General features: G+C 48.4%; 1 protein-coding gene across 1 annotated transcript; it reads right to left on the bottom strand.

Annotated features, from left to right (window-relative positions):
* Positions 1–2,054: 2,054 nt before the first annotated feature.
* LYRM9 (LYR motif containing 9) lies at positions 2,055–19,042 on the bottom strand. The gene is made up of 4 exons (XM_082704574.1): positions 18,968–19,042; positions 6,654–6,797; positions 4,734–4,826; positions 2,055–3,575 (listed from the first exon to the last, which is right to left on the bottom strand). Exons 2-4 carry the CDS (start codon positions 6,777–6,779, stop codon positions 3,558–3,560), a joined length of 237 nt encoding a protein of 78 aa, XP_082560700.1. The 5' UTR covers positions 6,780–6,797; positions 18,968–19,042; the 3' UTR covers positions 2,055–3,557.
* Positions 19,043–20,009: the final 967 nt, after the last annotated feature.

Raw genomic sequence — 20,009 nt, 5'->3', positions numbered from 1 at the left:
GCAAGGGAAAGACACAGCATCCTGAGCCAGAGCTAGCTTGAAATCAACACTGCAGCCAAGATGAAGAAAGGGCTGAGAATGTTCCTTTACCTCCACACCTGGAGTCTGGAAGCTGAGGCTGATGTAGCAAGTTGTCCAAGAGGACTTAGACAAGTCCTCTTGTGTCTCCAATTTGAGAATTTTAAGGATTTATGGTAAGGGGAAGGTGGCAATGTCAGAAAAAAAAATCTTTTCAAAGTGATTCACCATTTTCCAGTCAAACTCGTTAGCAACAAATGTATGTGTAAAAGTGGACTAATGTCTATAAATAGGAAAATTTTAGGGGCAAAAAACTTTTTCCTTGAAAAGATTATGAAAAAGACTTCTAGATTCCTAGGGGTCATCATGGGTGCCTAAAACGAAATCTCTCCACACATTCCCAGAAACCACACAGATCAGAAGGGGGAGCAAATTAAACCATCCACAATCTCACCTAGATGGAGACATAGATGTAATTTTTGATACATACAAGGTGCTCAGTGTCTGTCCAATTAGTGAATTACTGAATACATAAGTGAATGGCAACACTACAGAGGAAATGAACCTATGAAGGATGGTTAACATGACAGAGGACAGATCCAACCAGTTTTCCACAAGAGAATGCAGTTCTATGAATAAAGAAGTTTATTTGGCTCACATCTCAAATAATTGTGTGCTTTGCCTCCAGACAACTGTCCTACTTATGTGTGCAGCCCAGGTGCTATATGTATGTGTGCTTTTCAGCTCATTGCACAGAATATTTTTACACTCAAGTGTTGAGTCTTAACAAAATTAAGCATTTTGCTGTTTCATCAGGGACATTCATGAGTAAGCCGGTGGTGATAATCCCTATCCTGATTCATGCTTAGGCACCAGCAGTTTTATTCATCATTGCTTCTGTGCCATCACTGCAAATGTTCAGGGACTGGCAAAGACAGTGTCTTAGTATTATTATGAACGTAGTTTTGACTTTGAGGATCCCATCAGAGGGTTTGGGGAATTCCCAGGAGGCCATGGACCACACCTGAAAATCAATACTCCAGATATAATCTGAATAAAGCAGAATACAAGAAGGATTTTCACCTCCCTTCTTCTTGATCCCATGTCTTTCTTAATTTGGCCTAAGACTGCATTCATTTTTCAAGGAACCAGCGTCATCTGATTGGTTTGCATTCAGCAGTTAACATGAAAAAAATCTTGAAGGTGTAATGCTATGGGGAGCAAATAACATCTTCATAGAAATCATGCCTAAGCTTAGTCTTGACAGAGAAAAGATGTTTTTCAGGTGAATAAGGCAAGTAAAGAAAGGCACTGCAGACAGGAGGAGACGCTTGGGCAAATACACCTAGAATGAGCAGGCTGGAGTGCTGGAAGAGTGAGGAATCCATGTGCAAGGTGCAAGGGTGCCAGAGGATGTCATGGACAGGGCGGGAGTGAGGTCAGCACTGGGGACAGGAAATGCACATCATTTCCCAAGTTTTCCCCTGTCATTCAACAAAGGTAGTCTGGGTTTTTTTGGTTTTGGTTGTTGGGTTTTTTTTGCTCTGGATGCTCATGTTAATCCCCATCCTCAAGGGAAGCAAGATGGACAGAGGGACAGGTTCATTAAAGGAAGTTGGGAGAAGTTTGGGTCTTCATTCCTGACAATCTGTGCTTTGGAATAGGTCCTTTCTCTGCCTCAAGACAAACTTCTCAGAGGATGTCTGTGGGAGGCACCCAGGCCTGCCCATCATGTAGTAAGGGTAAGTGTTCCCCCCTCCAAATCAGCCCCTGAGCATCAGGGATAAGGAGAGGACCCCACACCCCCAAACACACAGCCAGTACTTAGCCAAGAAATAATCACCACCTACCAGTTCCCCCATTATTAGAAAACAATAAAAATCTCAACAAAAGAGAGCCATCTTCTCTGAAGATCCATCTCCACCTGGACAGCTTTCTATAGGCCTGTCTCTAAGTCCTCAATACCTAGTATGACAGCACACAGTAGGCAACAACATGTGTCTGGGGAATGAATGAGCACACCATTCACGATACCAGAGCTTTCAGAAATCGATATATTTACTTCATTATTTGCAGATCAGTCAAGTGCATACAGATGTCCCTGAGTCACTTTAAGTCTTATAATTCATTGCGGGGTCATGAAGTGTTGGCTCATTCCTCTGGCTGAGAGTCCTTGGGGATACTCAAGTCCAGTGTGGCTTCTCCACTTTCAGCTGCTCCTCCTGTTCTGCCCAGTCCCCCCAGTCCTTCCTGGAAGCTTTTCCTCCCTTTGCTGCCCCTTCTTCCCTCCCAAATCTGTAGTGTTTGGTAGATTCAGACAGAACCTGCTTAGTAGCCTGGTGACCTTGAAATGGAGTTCAACCCGTCCATGCTTCCACCTGCCCATAGGCAAAGGAGGTCTCCCTAACGATGGTACCCGGCCACGGCAGCGCAGCAGGCTCCCTGAGCTGGCTTCTGCAAGAAGGGCCTGGCCTGCATTAGAGCTCAGTGCTCCTCGCTGCAGCCCGGGCAGGTGGGCGGGGGCATCACTGCACTGGAGATGGGGAAACCAAGGCTGAAGCAAGCCAGGTAAGTTCCCCCAAGAGCAAACTATATGGAATTGGGGGATGTGACCCAGCCTGCCTCTCCACGGGTATCAGGGTCACCATACCCCACAAGAATGCTTGCTCTCCACCTCCCTCCTTTCCTCTCTGCCTCTACCCTTCCTTCCAAGACAGTGGCAAAGCAGGGAAGGGCTAGCACGCCAGATCGCAGATTCACAGAAGCCTGCACACTTGGGCGTCCGTTGGAGCTGCTCTGCCCTTCTTCCTTGTTCCATGTGGCCCGTGTTTCACCACTTCAGGGACACTAAAGACTCCCTGAAGGCATGGACCAGGACTTCACGGGAGGACAGTGCCTAGAGGAACAGCTGTTTGGTGGAGTGCTGGGCATGGTGGGGCCATGAGGGTTCAGGGACAACAAGCAAGACAGGACAGGCCTGCACACCACCCGGGCCAGACAAGGAGTGCACCAGAGAGACATGCGGAGCACTGTGGGCGGGGAGGAAGGAGCACTAGAGGATAGCCTCCTCGGGGAAGGGACATTTACTTGCACCCCCATGTACCCTGTCCTGCATGAAGCTCTTCAACTTCCTCATACTTAATCTTCACACGGGAGGACGCTGAGCTCAAAGACAAGACCCTTGAAAAGGAGCAGAACTGAGATTCAAATCCAGACCTGACTGGTTCAAAAACCCATGCCCTGTCTTCCTCTGGATCTCCAAGGACAACATCCAGAATTCATGTGGCACCTTCAGAACAAAGTGACAAAACGTATTCTTCCCCAAATCTCCCGTGGCAACGGCCAGGAAAGTGAACAGAAAGGATGCCGGGAACACACATGTGGCAAGAAGAGCTGGCTGAGCTGACATCAGCTTCTCCTACCCCTGATTTCTTGCTCTCAGCCAATGAGGCCGATGGATATTCCAAAGCGGCTGCTGCTGCTGAGTTTCAGGAGAAGCGAGGCCTCTGCACTTCAATGTCTTCAGGACAGACAGTGTCTCAGTTTTGTTTTTTATACTGTACGGCAGAGAGATCATTAGAAGTGGGTGAGGGAAGCCAAAGGGGGAGGGAGAACCTAGGAAATCCTGAGAACCATGTTCTTTGGGGCCCTAGCTGCCTCCTGCAGGGGCTTCTTGGAGGCAGCGAGGCAGGCACCAGACAGTCAAATCTCTAGCTGGCACACAGGGACCCTTTCTTCCTTAATGGAAGAGGAACCTGACGGGGTAGGAGGGCACACATAAGAAAAAGAAGGGCGCCTGGGTGGCTCAGTGGGTTAAGCAACTGCCTTCAGCTCAGGTCATGACCCCCGAGTCCGGGACTGAGTCCCGCATTGGGCTCCCAGCTCCGTGGGGAGTCTGCTTCTCCCTCTGACCTTCTCCCCTCTCATGCTCTCTCTCACTATCTCTCTCTCTCAAATAAATAAACAAAATCTTTAAAAAAAAAAAAAGACAGCAGACATGGGAATGTCAGACAGGAATATGGGGTGTGCCCATCCTGTTCTTTAAGCTACATCTTGGTTCAAAAAAAAAAAAAAAACTCAGGTAGAGGAAGACCCTCAGAAGTCATCAAGTCCAATCACTGAGTTTTAAAAATGAACCCTGGCCCCGACATCTGGAGATCCTGATTTAGAAGGATGGAGGCATGGGGCACGCTCCACCCAGCTCTCTGGGTTGTTCTAACACTAGTGGGTAAGGACCAGCAAGTTAATTTGTAATCCTGACTCCCTCCCTTCCTCTACCAAAATAGATGCTTGAATGTTTCCTCAATAACCCTACCTCAGTATGAATACCCCTGGCTATGAGGAGCTCACTACACCCCAAAACAGCCTTCCTGTCTGAGCCATCACAAGGCTGCTGCTAGTTCAGGCACTATTGCTTCCAAGAAGACCTTTCTCTTCCTTCTTCCTGCTACCCTGCCTTAGCTTATTCAGCACTGTTGGTGTTTAGGGACTCAGAACTCCTCACCCCTGACAGAAAACAGATACAACCAGAAAGGCATCTGCCACCAACTCTGGGCTTCTGGAAGAGGGGAGTTGTTGGCTGGGGCCGTAGGGTGCCTCTGCCTGGCTGATCCGGCCCACGTGTGGGGCAGGGGCGACCCCTGGTGGCCACAGAGATTACTGCTGTCAACCCCCCCCAACCAGAGGGTAGGAAGAGCCGGGAGCCAAGAACTTACTTTGTTCATGATCCAGTCTGCATCTTCAATGGCTCTTTTAATAATCTGCTGGATTCTCTCAGGATTGTCTTCATCTGAATGAACCCGGAAACTCTGGAAGTTTAAGCATTAAAAAAAAAAAAATGACAAGACAAAATTCGCAGGACCAGCATCTTCAGAGCATCAGGCACAGGCCCGACACACCATGGCCACTTTCCACTGGGCATGGCTCTTAGCCCTCCAGGGACAGTTAGAAGGATCTGTCCATGGGGCGCCTGGGTGGCTCAGTCGGTTAAAGCCTCTGCCTTCGGCTCAGGTCATGATCTCAGGGTCCTGGGATTGAGCCCCGCATGGGGCTCTCTGCTTGGCGGGGAGCCTGCTTTCTCCTCTCTCTCTGCCTGCCTCTCTGTCTACTTGTGATCTCTGTCTGTCAAATAAATGAGTAAAAAAAAAAAAAAAAAAAGGAAGGATCTGTCCTACAGATGAGGAAACAGAGGCTTGGATGACCTACCCAGCCACTGTGCGTGGCGGCGGCATTCAAATCCAAGTCCCTTCTAACTACACAGCCCATCCTCCTGCCCGCAGAGCAGCAGCAGTATGGAAGACTGGCCCCCAAGGTACCCCAAATCAGGCCGGGCCCAAAGGTGATCAGGCAGCAGGGGCCCAAAGAAACTTCCATCTCTCGGTTCCATTTGCTCCCTGCAGGGCATGATAGGAAGGAAAAGTGCTGGAAGGCCAAGCAGAGTGGGGGCTGGGGACCAGTGACTAGAAACTCCAGCCAGGCTCAGTAGAGCAGCATGGGGCTGCTGTTTGCCTTTGACCAGAGAAGGAATGTGAGATTCAGGTTCACTGGTGTGGCACTCAGAGCGCTTCACAAGGGTACCTGGTACCTCTTCTGCCCAGTCACTCTCAACCTATTTGTCTTCAGGAGCACCTCAAATGCTCACGCTGCGAAGCCCTCCTTGACGCCCTCAGACAACTAGCTGCTTCCTCCTCCATATTTTCACAGCCTGGCTGTTGCTACCTCAACTTTTTTTTTAACTTTCCACATTACATTTGTATTCATTTAAGTTTTTTATTTTTTATTTTATTTTTATTTTACTTTATTTTTTATTTTTATTTTTTATGATTTTTTATTTGGAAGTAACCTCTAACCTACAGAAGCTTTTCTCTACCAGAATCATCAGTCATGAACATCTCACATTTGCTTTACCATTCTCTCTTTATATAGGTTTGTACTCCATTTTCTGGGAACATTTCGAAGTTGCAGACATCATGCCCTTGATCCCTAAACGCTTCCATGTGTTTTAATAAGGAGATTACAAAACCACAGTAGTCAAATTTAGAAAATGCCACATTGGTATAATACTATCATCTCATCTACAGCCCATATTCTAATTTCAGGAAGGTCTCCAATATTGTCCTTTTTAAGCACTGTTTTTGTTTTTTTTTTTCCTGGCCCAGAACCAATCCACTCATTATATTTCATGGTCATATCATACCAAGCAGAGCAGGTCTGCCTTTCTCGGTGTTTCCCGACCTTGTCATATTGGATGAGCCAAGGCCACTGGTGTGGAGATGGTCCCTCCGTCTGGATTTACCTGATGTTTTCTCATGAGTACACTCAGGCTGTGCATTACTCACTGGAACGCCTGTCAAAGTGATGCTATGTCCTATACTCTACTCTAATTATCCATTTAGCTGCCTTATTGAGCCCTGGCACAGAGCTGATGTGCTAGAGGATAAGCGTCTGTTTTCTAAGCAGAAATAAGAGAGAGGAGCTGGGCTATGGTTTTTGGTGTCTCTTACTAGTCTGCCACTCCTCCCTTACACTACCACCCAAAAGACCCTCCCTGTCCCCTGCCCCCAACTCTGAAAGAGTCCTCCTATTATGTGACACCTCCCCACCACCACCCCGAGCTCATTATCCCCTGCTCCCACCTGCCTGACAGCATGTTTGTAATGCTCCTGGATGCCCTTGGTTGGCAGCTGCTGGCAACAGCGCAGCAGATATCGGTAGAGCTGCAGCGGCCTCTGGACCAGCTCTGCCCCTGGCAGTGGGGCCATCTGCGAGTCCCTCTGTCCCTGGAAAACACAGAGCATTATTTCAAAGGCATCAAGCCAATCCCCGGCCCTGAGCCCCTGATCCATGGCTCTGTCAGCAGGTCTGATACAACATGGAGGCCCAGTCCCCTTCGCGCCACACTGCATAGAACCCAGACCCTGACTGAGCTTGGGCAGGGCATTCTGTCCTGCAGAAGCCTCAGCCCACGGTAGGCCTTCAGGGACCAGAGGTGAAATCACACAGCCTCATTCTTTCTGGAAGCCAACTTGTGGGGGGTGGGTGAGGTGGTGTCATGGACAGGCAGAGTAGGGGAGATGAGCAGGAAGATCCTGCACTGTAGACTGAGAAACCAGCAGACTATAGCCAACAAAGAGGAGAACACCAGAGGTCTGAGCCTCACCACTCAAAGAATTGTCTTGGACCAGTAGCAGCGATGTCACCTGAGAGATGGTTAGAAACACTCTCACCCCAGATCTGCTGGACCAAACCTGCCTTTTAAGCAGATGCGCCACAGGCTCCTGCCTGGACCTCTACTACAGCATCTTGCCTGGTGTCTGTTCCCGCCTTTAGCCTGTCACTCTACAGTCTCCTCCATGCTGACGCCAGAATGCCCACTGGAGCCAGTGGCCTCTGCTCAACCCCCCCAAACCAGCAAGTACCTCGCCTCTTGGTCTCTTGGCACTAGCAGCGCCTTTAGCATCAAGCTCCCCTCCTCTTCTCTGCCACGGGGGCAACTCATGTTCATCCTTCCAGCTCCAGCCCCGTGTCACTTCCTCTGAGAAGCCCTTCCTGACTGTCCTGCCCTGAGGAGCTACAGTGCCCTGTTTTGGAGCTGTTACAGTGCTTCCCACACTGCTGAGGATTCATCTGCTGCCAGGTCTGTGGAGCCTGGCCCAGGCCCCGGGGCTTCGTGCCCTGTTTGTTGAACTAGACTGAATGGAATCTGTTATCTGCTCTGTACAGATCGCTCCTCTCTGAGAGAGAAGCTCACAGTGTTCCAAACCAAGGAGCTAAAAGACCAAGATTAAGTGACTGGTCTTAGTTTTAAAGTGACATAAACAGAAGAAAGACAAAAAAAAAAAAAAAAAAAAAGACAACTCCCTCCCCCTCAAAAAAAAAAAAAAATAGAGAGAGAGAGAGAGAACTAGAATACTCAATCTATCAGAGGTTCTTAAAACTATGAAAGGAAATTCATTAAGTAGCCGGTTTCAGAGGCTCCTTCATTCCATTTCCAGCATATTATCGTCCTGGCAACAATAACTGCCTGTCTCCACAGTTAAGTTTGCCAATGCCTCCTGGTACTCTGGGCTCCCGCCATGACACCGGGGCAGGCAGGTGGTGGTCTGCCCGCCCCCCATCTCAACCTTCCCCACTTCTGCTAACAGCACCGGACTTGTGACTGCAGATCTGCCTCTCCCTGGGCCTCTGCCCACAGGTCAGGGTGGGGCTCCACTCCAGGTCTGATCAATCAGAGCTCTGCATCCACGTGGTCGCAGGGATTGGGTCACAGGTGGCACATGACGGAAGCTGGCCCAATCAGAACGCATCCCACCGCCTCTGCAGGGGTGGCCGGGAAGGCCTCCATTTTTTCCCCCTCATTACTTGCTGCTGCGGGGATTTGTGCCTCTCTCCAGGGCGCCATCTTGCCTCCTCTGGAAGCCTGAGGCTGAAGCCACAGCAGTAGGTAGAGCTAAGGGTGTGAGGGAACCAAGTCTGAAGAATTCCTCTGAACCGTCCACCCGAAGGCAGTCCCACCCCTAGACTTAGTAACGACTTAACCCAATTAATAATGCCCTTTGCCAAAGAAGCTTGGGTTTGTTACTCTGTCACTTGCAACCCAGAGAGTCCTAACTGACAGACAGATCTTGACCTCTCAAACTCTGCTTCCACGATGAGGTCTGATGGTTCCAGCTCTAAGGAACAGTACAAACAAGGCAAGGCCCCTAAGGTTCTCCTGCCACAAATATCAACCTACCAGTCTGACTAGCTGTACTAAAGCACATTCCTCCCCCAAAAAGGAGGGGAACCCCATACAACGAGGGCAAAGACCTTCAAGGACCACTAGAGAACACGTACCACCGAAGTCCCCACCTGATGGGCAGACTCCACTGGCAGGCTTCCCCAAACTATATAAAGTGCTAATCAAATATTGTAAAATGCTAGTCGTGTAACAGATGGTTACCATCTGCAGGCTTCAAAATTAACATTTGGAAAGAGCACAACTTTGTTTCAGTAGATAAAAACCCAAGCAATACTTAGAAACCAACCCAGCAAGTATGGGCGGGAGATTATTTTCAGCTCAATTATAATACTTAGTCATTCTCAGTAATAAGTTGCAGAGAATGCATGTGTGGGTCCACTCAGAAGAGTTAAACTAAAAATGCTTTAATTTAATTTAAAGTGTGGGTTTGCTATTAAGGGGCAATGAACTTCACAGCATCATTGCTAAAACTGTAGTCAAACTCTGCAGCCCCTAACCATCACCTGGCATATCTTGCTCTTTGTACTTGACTTTAGCCTCTCCTGAGCTCCTGTGTGAAGGTACCTCTGTCTTCTCAAGCAACCAAACCAAAACCATCACTAAGCCAACCTAGACTTCTCTTCCTGCCTCAATCCCACACCACTGTTTCTAAGTCCTATCAAATTCTACCTCTGAATGCCCCCTCACATCTGTCCCCGCCTCTCTATTCCCACTGCACATCCTTGCTTCAGGCTCTTAACAGAGCTCCCAGGGACAACAGCCAGAATTCTGAGCAGGTCTCCCTATCTTCCAATCTATTCACCACTCAACAGCCATTGAGTCTTTCCAAAACCTAAATCTCAGCATGGCATGTTCCTGCCTAAAACCCCAGATCTGGTATCCACCCCTAACCCTGTCCCTCATGACAACTCTCCCCAAATGTAGGAAAACTGTGAAATTATTTTAAGCAGTATATGGGTCAACATATTTTATTGTAATGATTTTTTGTTTATTTTCATGTGTAATAAAAAAAATTCCGTAATTTCATAGGTAGTGTGGCTTAAATGTTTTAAAAAGGAATAGGCGTAAAACTCGTATTTTTAAATATATCCAGCAAAGAAGAATGCAGCTGAGATGTGGATATGAGAAAAATCAGGAAAGTGGTACTAAGCTTTGGAAAGCACTGTAGATAAAAACCCAAGCAATACTTAGAAACCAACCCAGCAAGTATGGGCAGGAGATTATTTTGTTCCATAGGAACAAAGTCCATACTCCTTCCTCCAAGGCCCCTGCCCACCCCTCATCCCTTCTCGACCACTCCGCCCAGAGTCCAGGCAAACTGAGCTCTGAGTGGCACACTCCATGAGTCTGCGTCCTATTTGCCTGTTATAGTCTCTGCACTGTGACAAAATGCCTGGCTTAGAGTAGACGCAATAGAGTTCTCCAGAGACACAGAACCAATAGAATATACAGAGAGAATATATCTATGTTATATTCATGTGTGTATACTATTTATAAGGAACTGGCTCACGTGATTACTGAGGCTGGCAAGTTTGAAATCTCACAGAGCAGGTGCCCCAGTTTGAGTCCATGTCAAACCAGGAAGAGCCAATGTCCCAGGCTGAAAGTCACCAGTCAAGAAAATCCTTTCTCACTCAGGGGAGAGTCAGTCTGTTGTTGTATTCAGGACTTCAAGTGCTTGGAGGAGGCCTGCCCACATCAGGAAGGGCAATCTGCTTTACTCAGTCTCCTGATTTAAATGTTAATCTCATCCAGGGGCACCTGGGTGGCACAGTCAGTTCAGCATCCAACTCTTGGTTTCCGCACAAATCATGAACTCAGGTCATGAGATCAAGCCCTGGGTTCGACTTAACACTTAGTGTAGGGTCTGCTTAAAAGAATTCCTCTCCCTCAGCACCCCCCCTCCCCTGTTAAAAAATAAATGTTGTTAATCCCATCCAAAACTCCCTCACAGACACACCCAGAATGTTTGGCCAAATCTCTGGGCATCTCATGGCCCGGTCAAGTTGACGTATAAATGGAACCCTGACAGTAGATGCTTAATATTTACGTGTCAAATGAATCCTCCCACTCTTGCCCACAGTCTGCTTCCTGCAGGTCTCCTGACTCTACAACACTCAGGTGTTAGGTCCAGCACCTCCTCCTGGAAGCTTTCACTGACCCACCATCCCTGCTACCACGTTCAATGGGAGACCTCTGGAGTACCTCAAACAGGCCTTGCAACCCCACATCACTCTAGTTCGGGCTTCATCATGTGTCACCTGCATTACGGGAGGGTACCTGCCTGCCCTTGGCCCCCTTACAGTCATCCTCCACATGGCAGCCACAACACCTTGTCGAACATCTTCAAATCCTCCCACAGCTGGATGTGACGGGATACTGTGAATTATTATTAACTATGAATTTTCTCAGGTAGAACAACAGTGCGTCGTGTGGGAGAATGTCCTCATTCTCGGGAGACGTGAGTGGAAGGAAGTGTTTAGGGGTGATGTGTCATCACGTCTGCAACTTACTTTCACATGGCTCCACAAGAGGCAACACAAAAAGAGAAAAGATAGGGTGAGAAAGATGTGGTGAAATGTTAAGATCGTGTTTAGAGGGCAGGAATAGGGTGGACCTTGTGCTATTATTTCAACTTCTCTGTATTTTGAAATTTCTTTTGTAACTTAAAGTTATTTTAGAAAAACCCTTCCACGGCTTTCTCCTTACCTAGGGGATAAAGTCTTAAACTCATGAGGCTGGCACTGACTCCTAAAGCCTTCTTGCCCATCCAGATTCACCCCTCAGCACTCCTCCACCTGCCAGGCACACTGACACACCACCTGTGGTTCCTTTAGTAATAATAACAAACCCTAAGCACTTAGGATGATTACGATCACAGCCTTACTGAGTATGTAGCATGGGAGAGACACTATTCTAAATGACGCACATGAATCAATTTGGTCTTCACAATAATTCAACAAGGAGGTTCCATTATGCTGTCCTTTTACAGATAAAGAAACAGAGGCAAGAAATTTGTCCAAGGTCACAGAGCTCTGAGCACAAAAGCCAGGATCTCCACCCGGGAAGTCTGGCTCCAGAGTCCAGGTGGGTGCTACTCTTCCTAATGGCACCCCACTCCCCAATTTCTTTTTAAGGAATGACTTCTTTCCATTGAGCCTCGCCTGCTGAGACTATTGTCTGTGGCTCCATCTCTCCAGGCCAACAAGGAGAACATGAGACCCAGGCGAGGCCAACTGAGTACTCCCCATCTCTGGAAATGGGCTCTTGAGCAAGGTTACAAAGAACATGAAAATGAGCTCATGTGTTCTAGCAATGGCTGCATGACGAGCCTCTTCCTGCTCTGAACTGTCCTTGTAGCTCCTGCCTCCTGGACTTCCAGAAATGTCTAGATTCCTGCCGGGTTCTCCAGCCTTCTCCCTTGATTCTGTGAGCTCTTAACACTCTTCCAGGAAATTTCTTTTTGGTTAAGTCTTCCTGTCTCCTCTTCCTCCCCACACAGAACTAGACTCTCTCCCTGATTTGTTTGCCCATAGCCTGTGTGCCTGCTTAGATCAGCAGGAATCACCTGGGCTCTGAGTGTTTGCCTCTGAATCTTCTCTGACCGGACAGAACTCCCCTGAGGACAGGAACTGTGTCCGATTCCCCCATCTCTATTCTTTCAGTGCCAGCACAGTACAACCTGGCACCAAGCACACTCCTCCATCAATGCTTACTAGCTGATGAACCTCAGAATCTTCCAAGCCCTGAGTTCTCCTGCCCATCACCTCTGGCAGCAACATCCTCCCTTTCCTGCCCATCCATGACAACCCTTTCCGGTCCTCTCAGCTTCCCTCCAGGTCACCTGCAGGAATTCCCTACAGGCAACTGACGCCTCCTACCTCAGTCAGTCTGGGGAGGCCATCGGGCAAGAGTATTTTCAAATCCCCTCTTTCATGAGATTCATCCTTGCCCAAGAGCTGACTGATGGGCTAAGAGAGGTGCTAGACATTTTTACAACCACCCTTGGACAAAAAAGCATTGTCATTCCATTTTGCAGATGTGAAAACTGAAGCCGACCATGAATACACAACCAGGGAGTGGCAGCGCTGGGATGTGGACTCTGACTCGACTTCAGTGCTCTAAACTCCTTGAGTTCTTGAAGGAAAGGCGTCCCTCCTTTTCCTTGTCTCTGTTAGGCTCTCAGAGCCTCTCTCCTGGATTAATCCAACACCCCTTCTGACATGTCTCTTCTTCAGTCCCTCTCTATGTGCAGCCAGAATGAGCAACGGAAGACAAAAAAATCTCATCTTTGAGCCCCTTGCTTGATATCCTTTACTGGCACACACAGAACAAGCTCTAAGCTCATCAGTATATGAGTGTGTGTGGTGGTGGTAGGGGTGTGTGTGGGGGGGTGGGTGTCAAGGCTTTCCCAGGCAACTGCCAATCTCTATCCCATTTGAAACCAAATTCTCCATTCCCTCCACCCTCTACCCAGCTCAGCCTCCTCTGTTAGGCGCACCTGGCATGCAGTGGTCCCTCAACAGAAGGGTGTCAGATTGAACCCTTCCTCGCTCCAACACCTTCCAGTCAACTCTCCCGCATCTGGAAGACTGAGTGGAACACTGAAAGTACATGGGCCCCCGATCATGGCAAGACAGATGGGAGGACTGAGTAAGGCAGCACGCATGCCTGCCGGGATCATGGCAGCAGCCCACTCAGTAGGGGGCCCTTTTCGGGGCCTGGAAAAGTAGCAAAAGGGAAAACAATACGTTATGATATCTTTAGGTGCTTCTAGCTGAGACAAGACTGGGCTGCGGAAGGGAGATGCTCACGCAAACTGACACTGGGAGAGGTGGTGGATTTCACTGATTTAGTGACCTCCACCAACATCAGAGCGAAAAAAAATAATCTTTTTTTCTTTGAAATCAAACTAAAGAGCATATGAAATTTATTTAGCTTTCTCCCCAAATCAGAACTGAACTCTGGTTATTCATGCTGTCGCCTCCGATGAATTAGAAAGTTCTAAAAATACGGAAGGTGGCATGGCCTGACTCATGGTAGACGCTCTCGGTCAGAGGTGTTAACTGAATGAGCAGAAAAGTCATCCCAAAGTAGGGAGTCTCAAAACCAGAGCACCGAAGGCAGCCTTTTCCTATCCAGGGTAAAAGAAATCTCTTCTCCCCATCCCTGCCAGGGAGCTTTCCAGCTTTTTTCCCTTAATATGCTCCCAAGTCTGAGCTCTCCACTTCATTTGTGGATCTGAGCTCTGCCCTCTGGGCTCAAGTCTCTACCAGCTCCCCCCAGCCCAACAACCTCCAAGGCCATTCTGTCATTGTTCAGTTAGTGACCCCAGCCCCGAAGTCATTCTCTTCCAAGATCCCCACCCTGAAGGTGCTATCCTCTCCTAATGCCTCCCTGTCCCACTCACACTCTTCAGGACACACGCACCCTCAACATCGGTCTCCCTCTTAGACGTACTGTCCAGGGGCAAAGCCACAGTTCTGGATCCTGACCAGCTTCGTGGGTTCTTGGAGCTCAAGGGGCAATGTCCCCTCCTTTACCTAGCTCTTCAAGAAAGGCCACTCAGATGGCATTCTCGGCTCAGGCCCTCACCGTGACTCTGGCATTCAGCTCAGGGGAACTTTTTTTCCATGAACACTTCTTAAATCTGTTTCCCACCTTGTATTTTATTAGTTCTGTCCAGAGTCACCATCTGCTACCATCTCTGGGGTACCTGACCCTGTCTATTAGCCGGCTCCACTCAATTCAGCACAACAAAAGCACGAAACAATCCCATCCCAGGCATGAAGGGGGACCAGAGAGAGAGACAGGAGCCCCAGCAAGCTGTGTCAGTCACCCACACAACGTCATTCAGAGAACCTAGCACGTGTATGGCTCTGGGCTTGGCCCTAGGACCAGAAACGGATGGCCTGGCATGTTACCTAGCTGTCCCACCTCAAGCTTTCTACACGGCTGATGCCATGTCGTATGACCTACCGTTCAGGGAATGATCAGGAAGTGCCAGGAAGTGCCAGGAAGGTGTTGAGCGCTTCATGTGTTACCCTGTGCACCCTCACAACAATCTTCTGGGGTATGAATCATTAGTCCCATTTTATAGATAATGAAACTGGGGCTCTGAGAGGGGAAGAAACTTGCCAGAGACCACACAACTATTAGATGGTAAGGCCAGGAATCACACTGAGGACTGTTGCCCCTTGCCCCTGCCTGCTTCTAACACCACCTGCTACGTCTGTATCTGAGCCATCCACTGAATGCCGCCTGGATCCAGGCTAAGGACCCCACAGAGAACTCTCCTGGAGTTCATTCAGGACCAGGCCCGCATGCATGAAAGCACTTGACTGTGCTATTATCCCACACTTATTTTTCAACCTTCTCCATAAAACTTTGCTCCATGCTTTTCTGAAACCCAAGGCCATCATCTATAGCTTCCTGCTGCATAAAGATGAAAAAAAAAAAAAAGTCACAAGGCTGATGTCAATTATACAGACAAAGAAAAGGGGGCAGCTAAGGAAATACTAAAAAAGTTCTTAGGAAACCCAAAGGAGACGATAACAGGATAAAGGAAAAGAGTGAGAATAAAGCCACAAAGGGAATTTCCTGGGAGCCAAGTAATATCACTGGTATAAACGCTGAGAAATAGGCCTACGGCCCCATTTAACCCCCCTGGCTATTTCCCTACCCTGTGCCCTGACATAAGGCACCTAAAAATAAGTGGGGAAAAGTCATATATTTAAAAAAAGAAAGAAAGGAAAAGAATGAAACTACAGAACAAGACCAGAAATTATGCCCTATTAAATACTGATACAAGGCTAAATTAAGCCTGTGCAGGCCATTGTTTAAATATGCAATTATTTCTCTGGATGGGGAAAGTCGCAATATAGAAGCAGAGTGATTCTGCTCCCCCACCTCTGGGGCTCTAACTTGCACATGCACGTTCCAAGCTAGAACACAGGGCAGCAATTTGTGCTCCTCCAGTCCCTTTCCTTCATGGTCAAGGCTCTCAAGTCCCACCCTCCCCGTCCTCAGTGTCCACCCCCGCTTCATTCACCTGGACAGTGCCTGGGCTCCCAGCTTTGTAACAATACCTTGCTCAGACTATCCGACTATCACTCTCTCCAGTCCGACCGGAGGATACCTCCTCAAAAGCACACCGTGTCACTCACCTTCTCCAGAACCTCTGTGGAGCGTTTACCCTTCTCAAATCTGCTTCCAACTTGTCTCGTCAAACTCATCTCCTGCTGTCTACAGTCCCTACATTCTAGCCACATACTGAACTTAGAGGCTAAGTTTCTGGACCTTGGGATGAGGCAGTCTATGTTCAAATCCTTGCTCCATCACTGGCCAGCGGTGGGACCTGGGCAAGCTTCTCAATTTCTACCTCAGAGTCAGCTGCACATCTGTCCATGAGGCAACTAATGGTATCTCCTGCACAGACTCATTGCGAGGACTCATGAATGCTCCTAAGCCACTAAGAACGCTCGGCACATACGAGGCACTTGGTAACTATCATTAATTGTGTCTCTGAAACACGCTGTGCTCTTCAACGCTTCTCTTTTCCTTACGCTGGATTCTTCATCTGCCTCAAGAATTCCTCTTGATCCTCCAAGATGTAGCTCCCGCGCCCCTTCCTCAAGACTCACACCCCACGCTGCCCATACTCCTCTATAAGATCTCACACTGTAATCCTTTCTATAAATGTGTGTTGACTTCCATTTACCAAAGAGGACACTAAAGCCAGGAGGACAATGGCTGTCCTGGAATCACAAAGCCAAAAGGTGGCAGAGCCAGGTCTCAGACTCGGGCCCTGGATCCTCAGCTCTTCCTCCCACACCTTCTGTCTCTCTCAGAGCCTAAGGAGCCACTCTGAACAGCCCATGTGTCCAGTCAACCGCCCTGAGCTAGTTTGCCAGCTTCAAATGAACGTGGTAAGCTAGCCCCATCAATGCAAACTGGAAAAATCAGACAAAAGGCAAACATGCTGATCTCAGAGCAGGGCAACCAGCAACATGAAGCAAGTCATCGTGACGTTAAGCAATGGCCTCCCACACATAGGCCACAACACACCAATGTGGTTTGACGGCAAAAGAAGGAAACCATTACACATCCACCAGGTGTCTGCCACGTGGCTGAGTACTTCATGGGGGCTACTTACTCTACAATCCTAATACTTCCATTTTGCGGAGGATGAAAAACTGAGGCGCTGGGTCACACAGAACTGGGTGAGAGCGCAGCTAGGCTTTGTACCTAGGTCTCTACCGTCCTAACAAGCTCTTTCTACACATACGTAGGGCTCATCTCAAAGGACCCTTGAGCTGAAAGCTCCCGATTTACCCTTCTCTCACTCTCTCCCTTCCTCCCTTACCCAACAGCTCTTCCAGGCACCCACATTGCTCTGCCCTAAAGGAATCCAGGTCTCACTTAAGAGGACTTTCCTACCATTCTACAGTCCCTTCTATCTTTCTTCCTGGCACTTTTCACCACCTGACACCTCTGTATTCCCCCCGCTGGAATGTAAACTCCATACAGCAGGAAGTTAATTTATTTATTCATGGCTGTCTCCCTAATATAGTACGGTGCCTGATATATGGTAGGCATATGAGCACATGTATTGAAATAGTCACTGACATCAAGAAGGTCTAGGTACTGGGGTTACAGAAACAAACAGAAGGCCCTGACCCTATATACCTTACACATTAACACAAAATTAAAACTAACTACTCAGTTATAACTGCTACAAAGGTGAATTCAGTCCCTGAGAGAATGGCTCATGGGGTCCCTCACCCAGTCAAGGGTCAGAGGTTTCTTGAGAAAAGGGCATTCAATCTGAGGTCTGAAGGAAGAGTAGGATTTGGGAAGGGATGGTGAAGGCGGAAGGCAGCTTGCATGAAGGCTTAAGGGAGGAAGGGAATGCCAGGCCCCCCAGAGTCGGGGGAGGGGTGCCAAGGGAGAGCAAGAGCTAACAAGATGATGGCCAGGAAGTCTGGGTCAGATCCAGAAGGGGCTTGGTAGGAGGTGAAGAGTTAAGATTAGTCCTAAGGTCCATCAACTGATGAATGGATAAATAAAACATGGCATATTCATAGTGGAGTATTATTTTGCAATAAAAAGAAATGAAGTACTGATACAGGATACAAAATGGGTAAACCTTGAAAACATTACTGTAAGTGAAAGAAGCCAGTCATAAAAGACCAAATATTGTATGATTCCATTTACAGGAAATGTGCAGAATGGGCAAATTCATAGAGACAGCAAGTAGAATAGGGATTGCCCAGGGCGGGGGTGGGGGGAATGGGAGTTTGAGAGTGACAGCTAAAGGAGAGATTTCTTTGGGGGACAATGAAAGTGTTCTAAAATTGATTCTGAGTATGGATGCACAACACTTAACTATACTAAAAGACATTCGATGGTGCACTTTGAGTGAATTGTAAGCTATGTAAAACAAACAAACAAACAAAAAAACCCACTATGGTGACTGCTGTGAACTGTGTAAGCCTGATGATTCACAGACCTGTAACCCTGGGGTAAACAATACATTACATGTTAACAAAAATAATTTTTAAAAATAAAAATAAATAAAATAAAACAAAACAGTCCTGAGGACCAAGGGCATTACATGTTAACAAAAATAATTTTTAAAAATAAAAATAAATAAAATAAAACAAAACAGTCCTGAGGACCAAGGGGTTTCCGCACTCCGCGGGACTTGACGCATCTTGCAGACGAATCTATCAGAACGTGAAGGTCACTCCAGGCAAGCGTGCTCCCCGGGAGCTAGCCTGGGGCAGATGGGCCGTGGAGGGGCCCCGTCTGCTTTTATAAATGGCCCAGCCGAGACTGAGCGCGGAGGTGTGTGCCAGACAGTGGGCATTTCGCAGAGGCGTCTGGAGTCCCCGGGGCTCCCTGCGGCCCTCCCAGCAAACTGGGGCCTGCCCCGCTCTCCCGAGCCGCCCGGCGAGGCCTGCGACGGGCCCGAACGCGGCCGGGAGCCACACACCGGGACACCTGGCCCTCCGAGGCCACGAGGGCCGACGCGGAGGGGACGGGGGCAACAGAAGCCCCGATGGGTCTTCCACTGGCCGCGCAAGACCGAGGACGGCCGAGGCCTCACACCCCTAGCTCACCCCGCCGCCCCGGGAGGCTCCGTCCCCCTTGCGCCCTTCCGCGCGCGGCTCCTCTCCCGCCCTCCGAAAGCCCAGCTCGGCTCACCCGCCTCCACCGAGCAACGTCAACCCCGGACGCGACGGACGCCGCAGCCACGAGTGCGCCTGCGCTCCAGGTTCGGCGCGGCACCGCCCCCGCCCGTCGGCTGTTCGTCGAGCGCCCTCTGCCGGCCACATGCGGGGCCGGGGTCTGTTTATAAGGAAACCCTACTGGCGAAAACAGTCTGGGTGCCCTTTGCCTGATCCAACCCCACCCAGATGAAAAAGAAGGCTGTCCCACTAACAGTTGCCTTCTCTACCTTAAACACCCACTCTTCCTTCTGGCTGTTGCTACCTCGGATATAAGCCCTGAAGGCAGGCTCTCCCCCATGTTCCTGAATACGGATCGCTGCTAAAACATTAGGGGTGTTCAAGATTGGTGAAAAGGCTTGCTGGAGGACTTCCCCTAAACCACTCGTGCTGATGACAGGAATTGTATTTGTAAGGGAATCTGCGTTTTGAGTCATTTCATCAAATTACAGTCCCATAACACCTGTCAAAAGAATAAATATGACAGTAATAGGCATGCTTCCTTTCAGTCCCATCTATAATTATAATTGAGGAAAAGAATACAGAATTTAAACTCAGAGCTACTGCCAGTATCATTCTTTGAAAATGAAATAATGCTGTTTTATTAAATAGGCTCTCCCCGCTCTCTAATGTTTAAAGCTAAAGTGCTTCTCTGAATTGATTTAAATACAAGTTTTATATCCTGAAAGAAATAAAGATGAGTCTTTATCTTAAGACAAACCCCCTGTTCAATGCTGCTGCTCATCTTCTCTCAGCTGTCTGAAAGAGAGTTGGGCTGTTAGTGGATAATATTGTTTCTGTTCACGTCTCACTTCTCTAGGGCTTTTTAAACCCATTTGTAATGAAAAGGCTGATTTCCTTACACAGACTGACTCCATGTGTAGCTGATTTAACAGAACAACTTTTTCTTTTTTTCGTTTTCTTTCTTCTTCTTTTTTGAAAGGAAACTATTGCTCCCTGGTAGCATCTGAGAAGCTATTTTTCTCCTTCTAGACTAAGAGAAGCAGGGGCTATTTCTT

The sequence above is a fragment of the Mustela nivalis genome (genome assembly GCF_964662115.1).
Source record: "Mustela nivalis genome assembly, chromosome: 17".
Taxonomy (NCBI): Eukaryota; Metazoa; Chordata; class Mammalia; order Carnivora; family Mustelidae; genus Mustela; species Mustela nivalis.
The sequence above is the reverse complement of the archived record's forward strand: the minus strand, read 5'-3'. Positions and strand labels throughout refer to the sequence as shown.

Excerpts from the sequence above, each read along its gene's own strand:
- LYRM9 (XM_082704574.1), bottom strand. The coding sequence starts at position 6,779 with ATGGCCCCACTGCCAGGGGCAGAGCTGGTCCAGAGGCCGCTGCAGCTC. Across the intron at positions 4,827-6,653 it reads ACAAACATGCTGTCAGGCAG|AGTTTCCGGGTTCATTCAGA; the intron begins GTGGGAGCAGGG and ends TTAAACTTCCAG.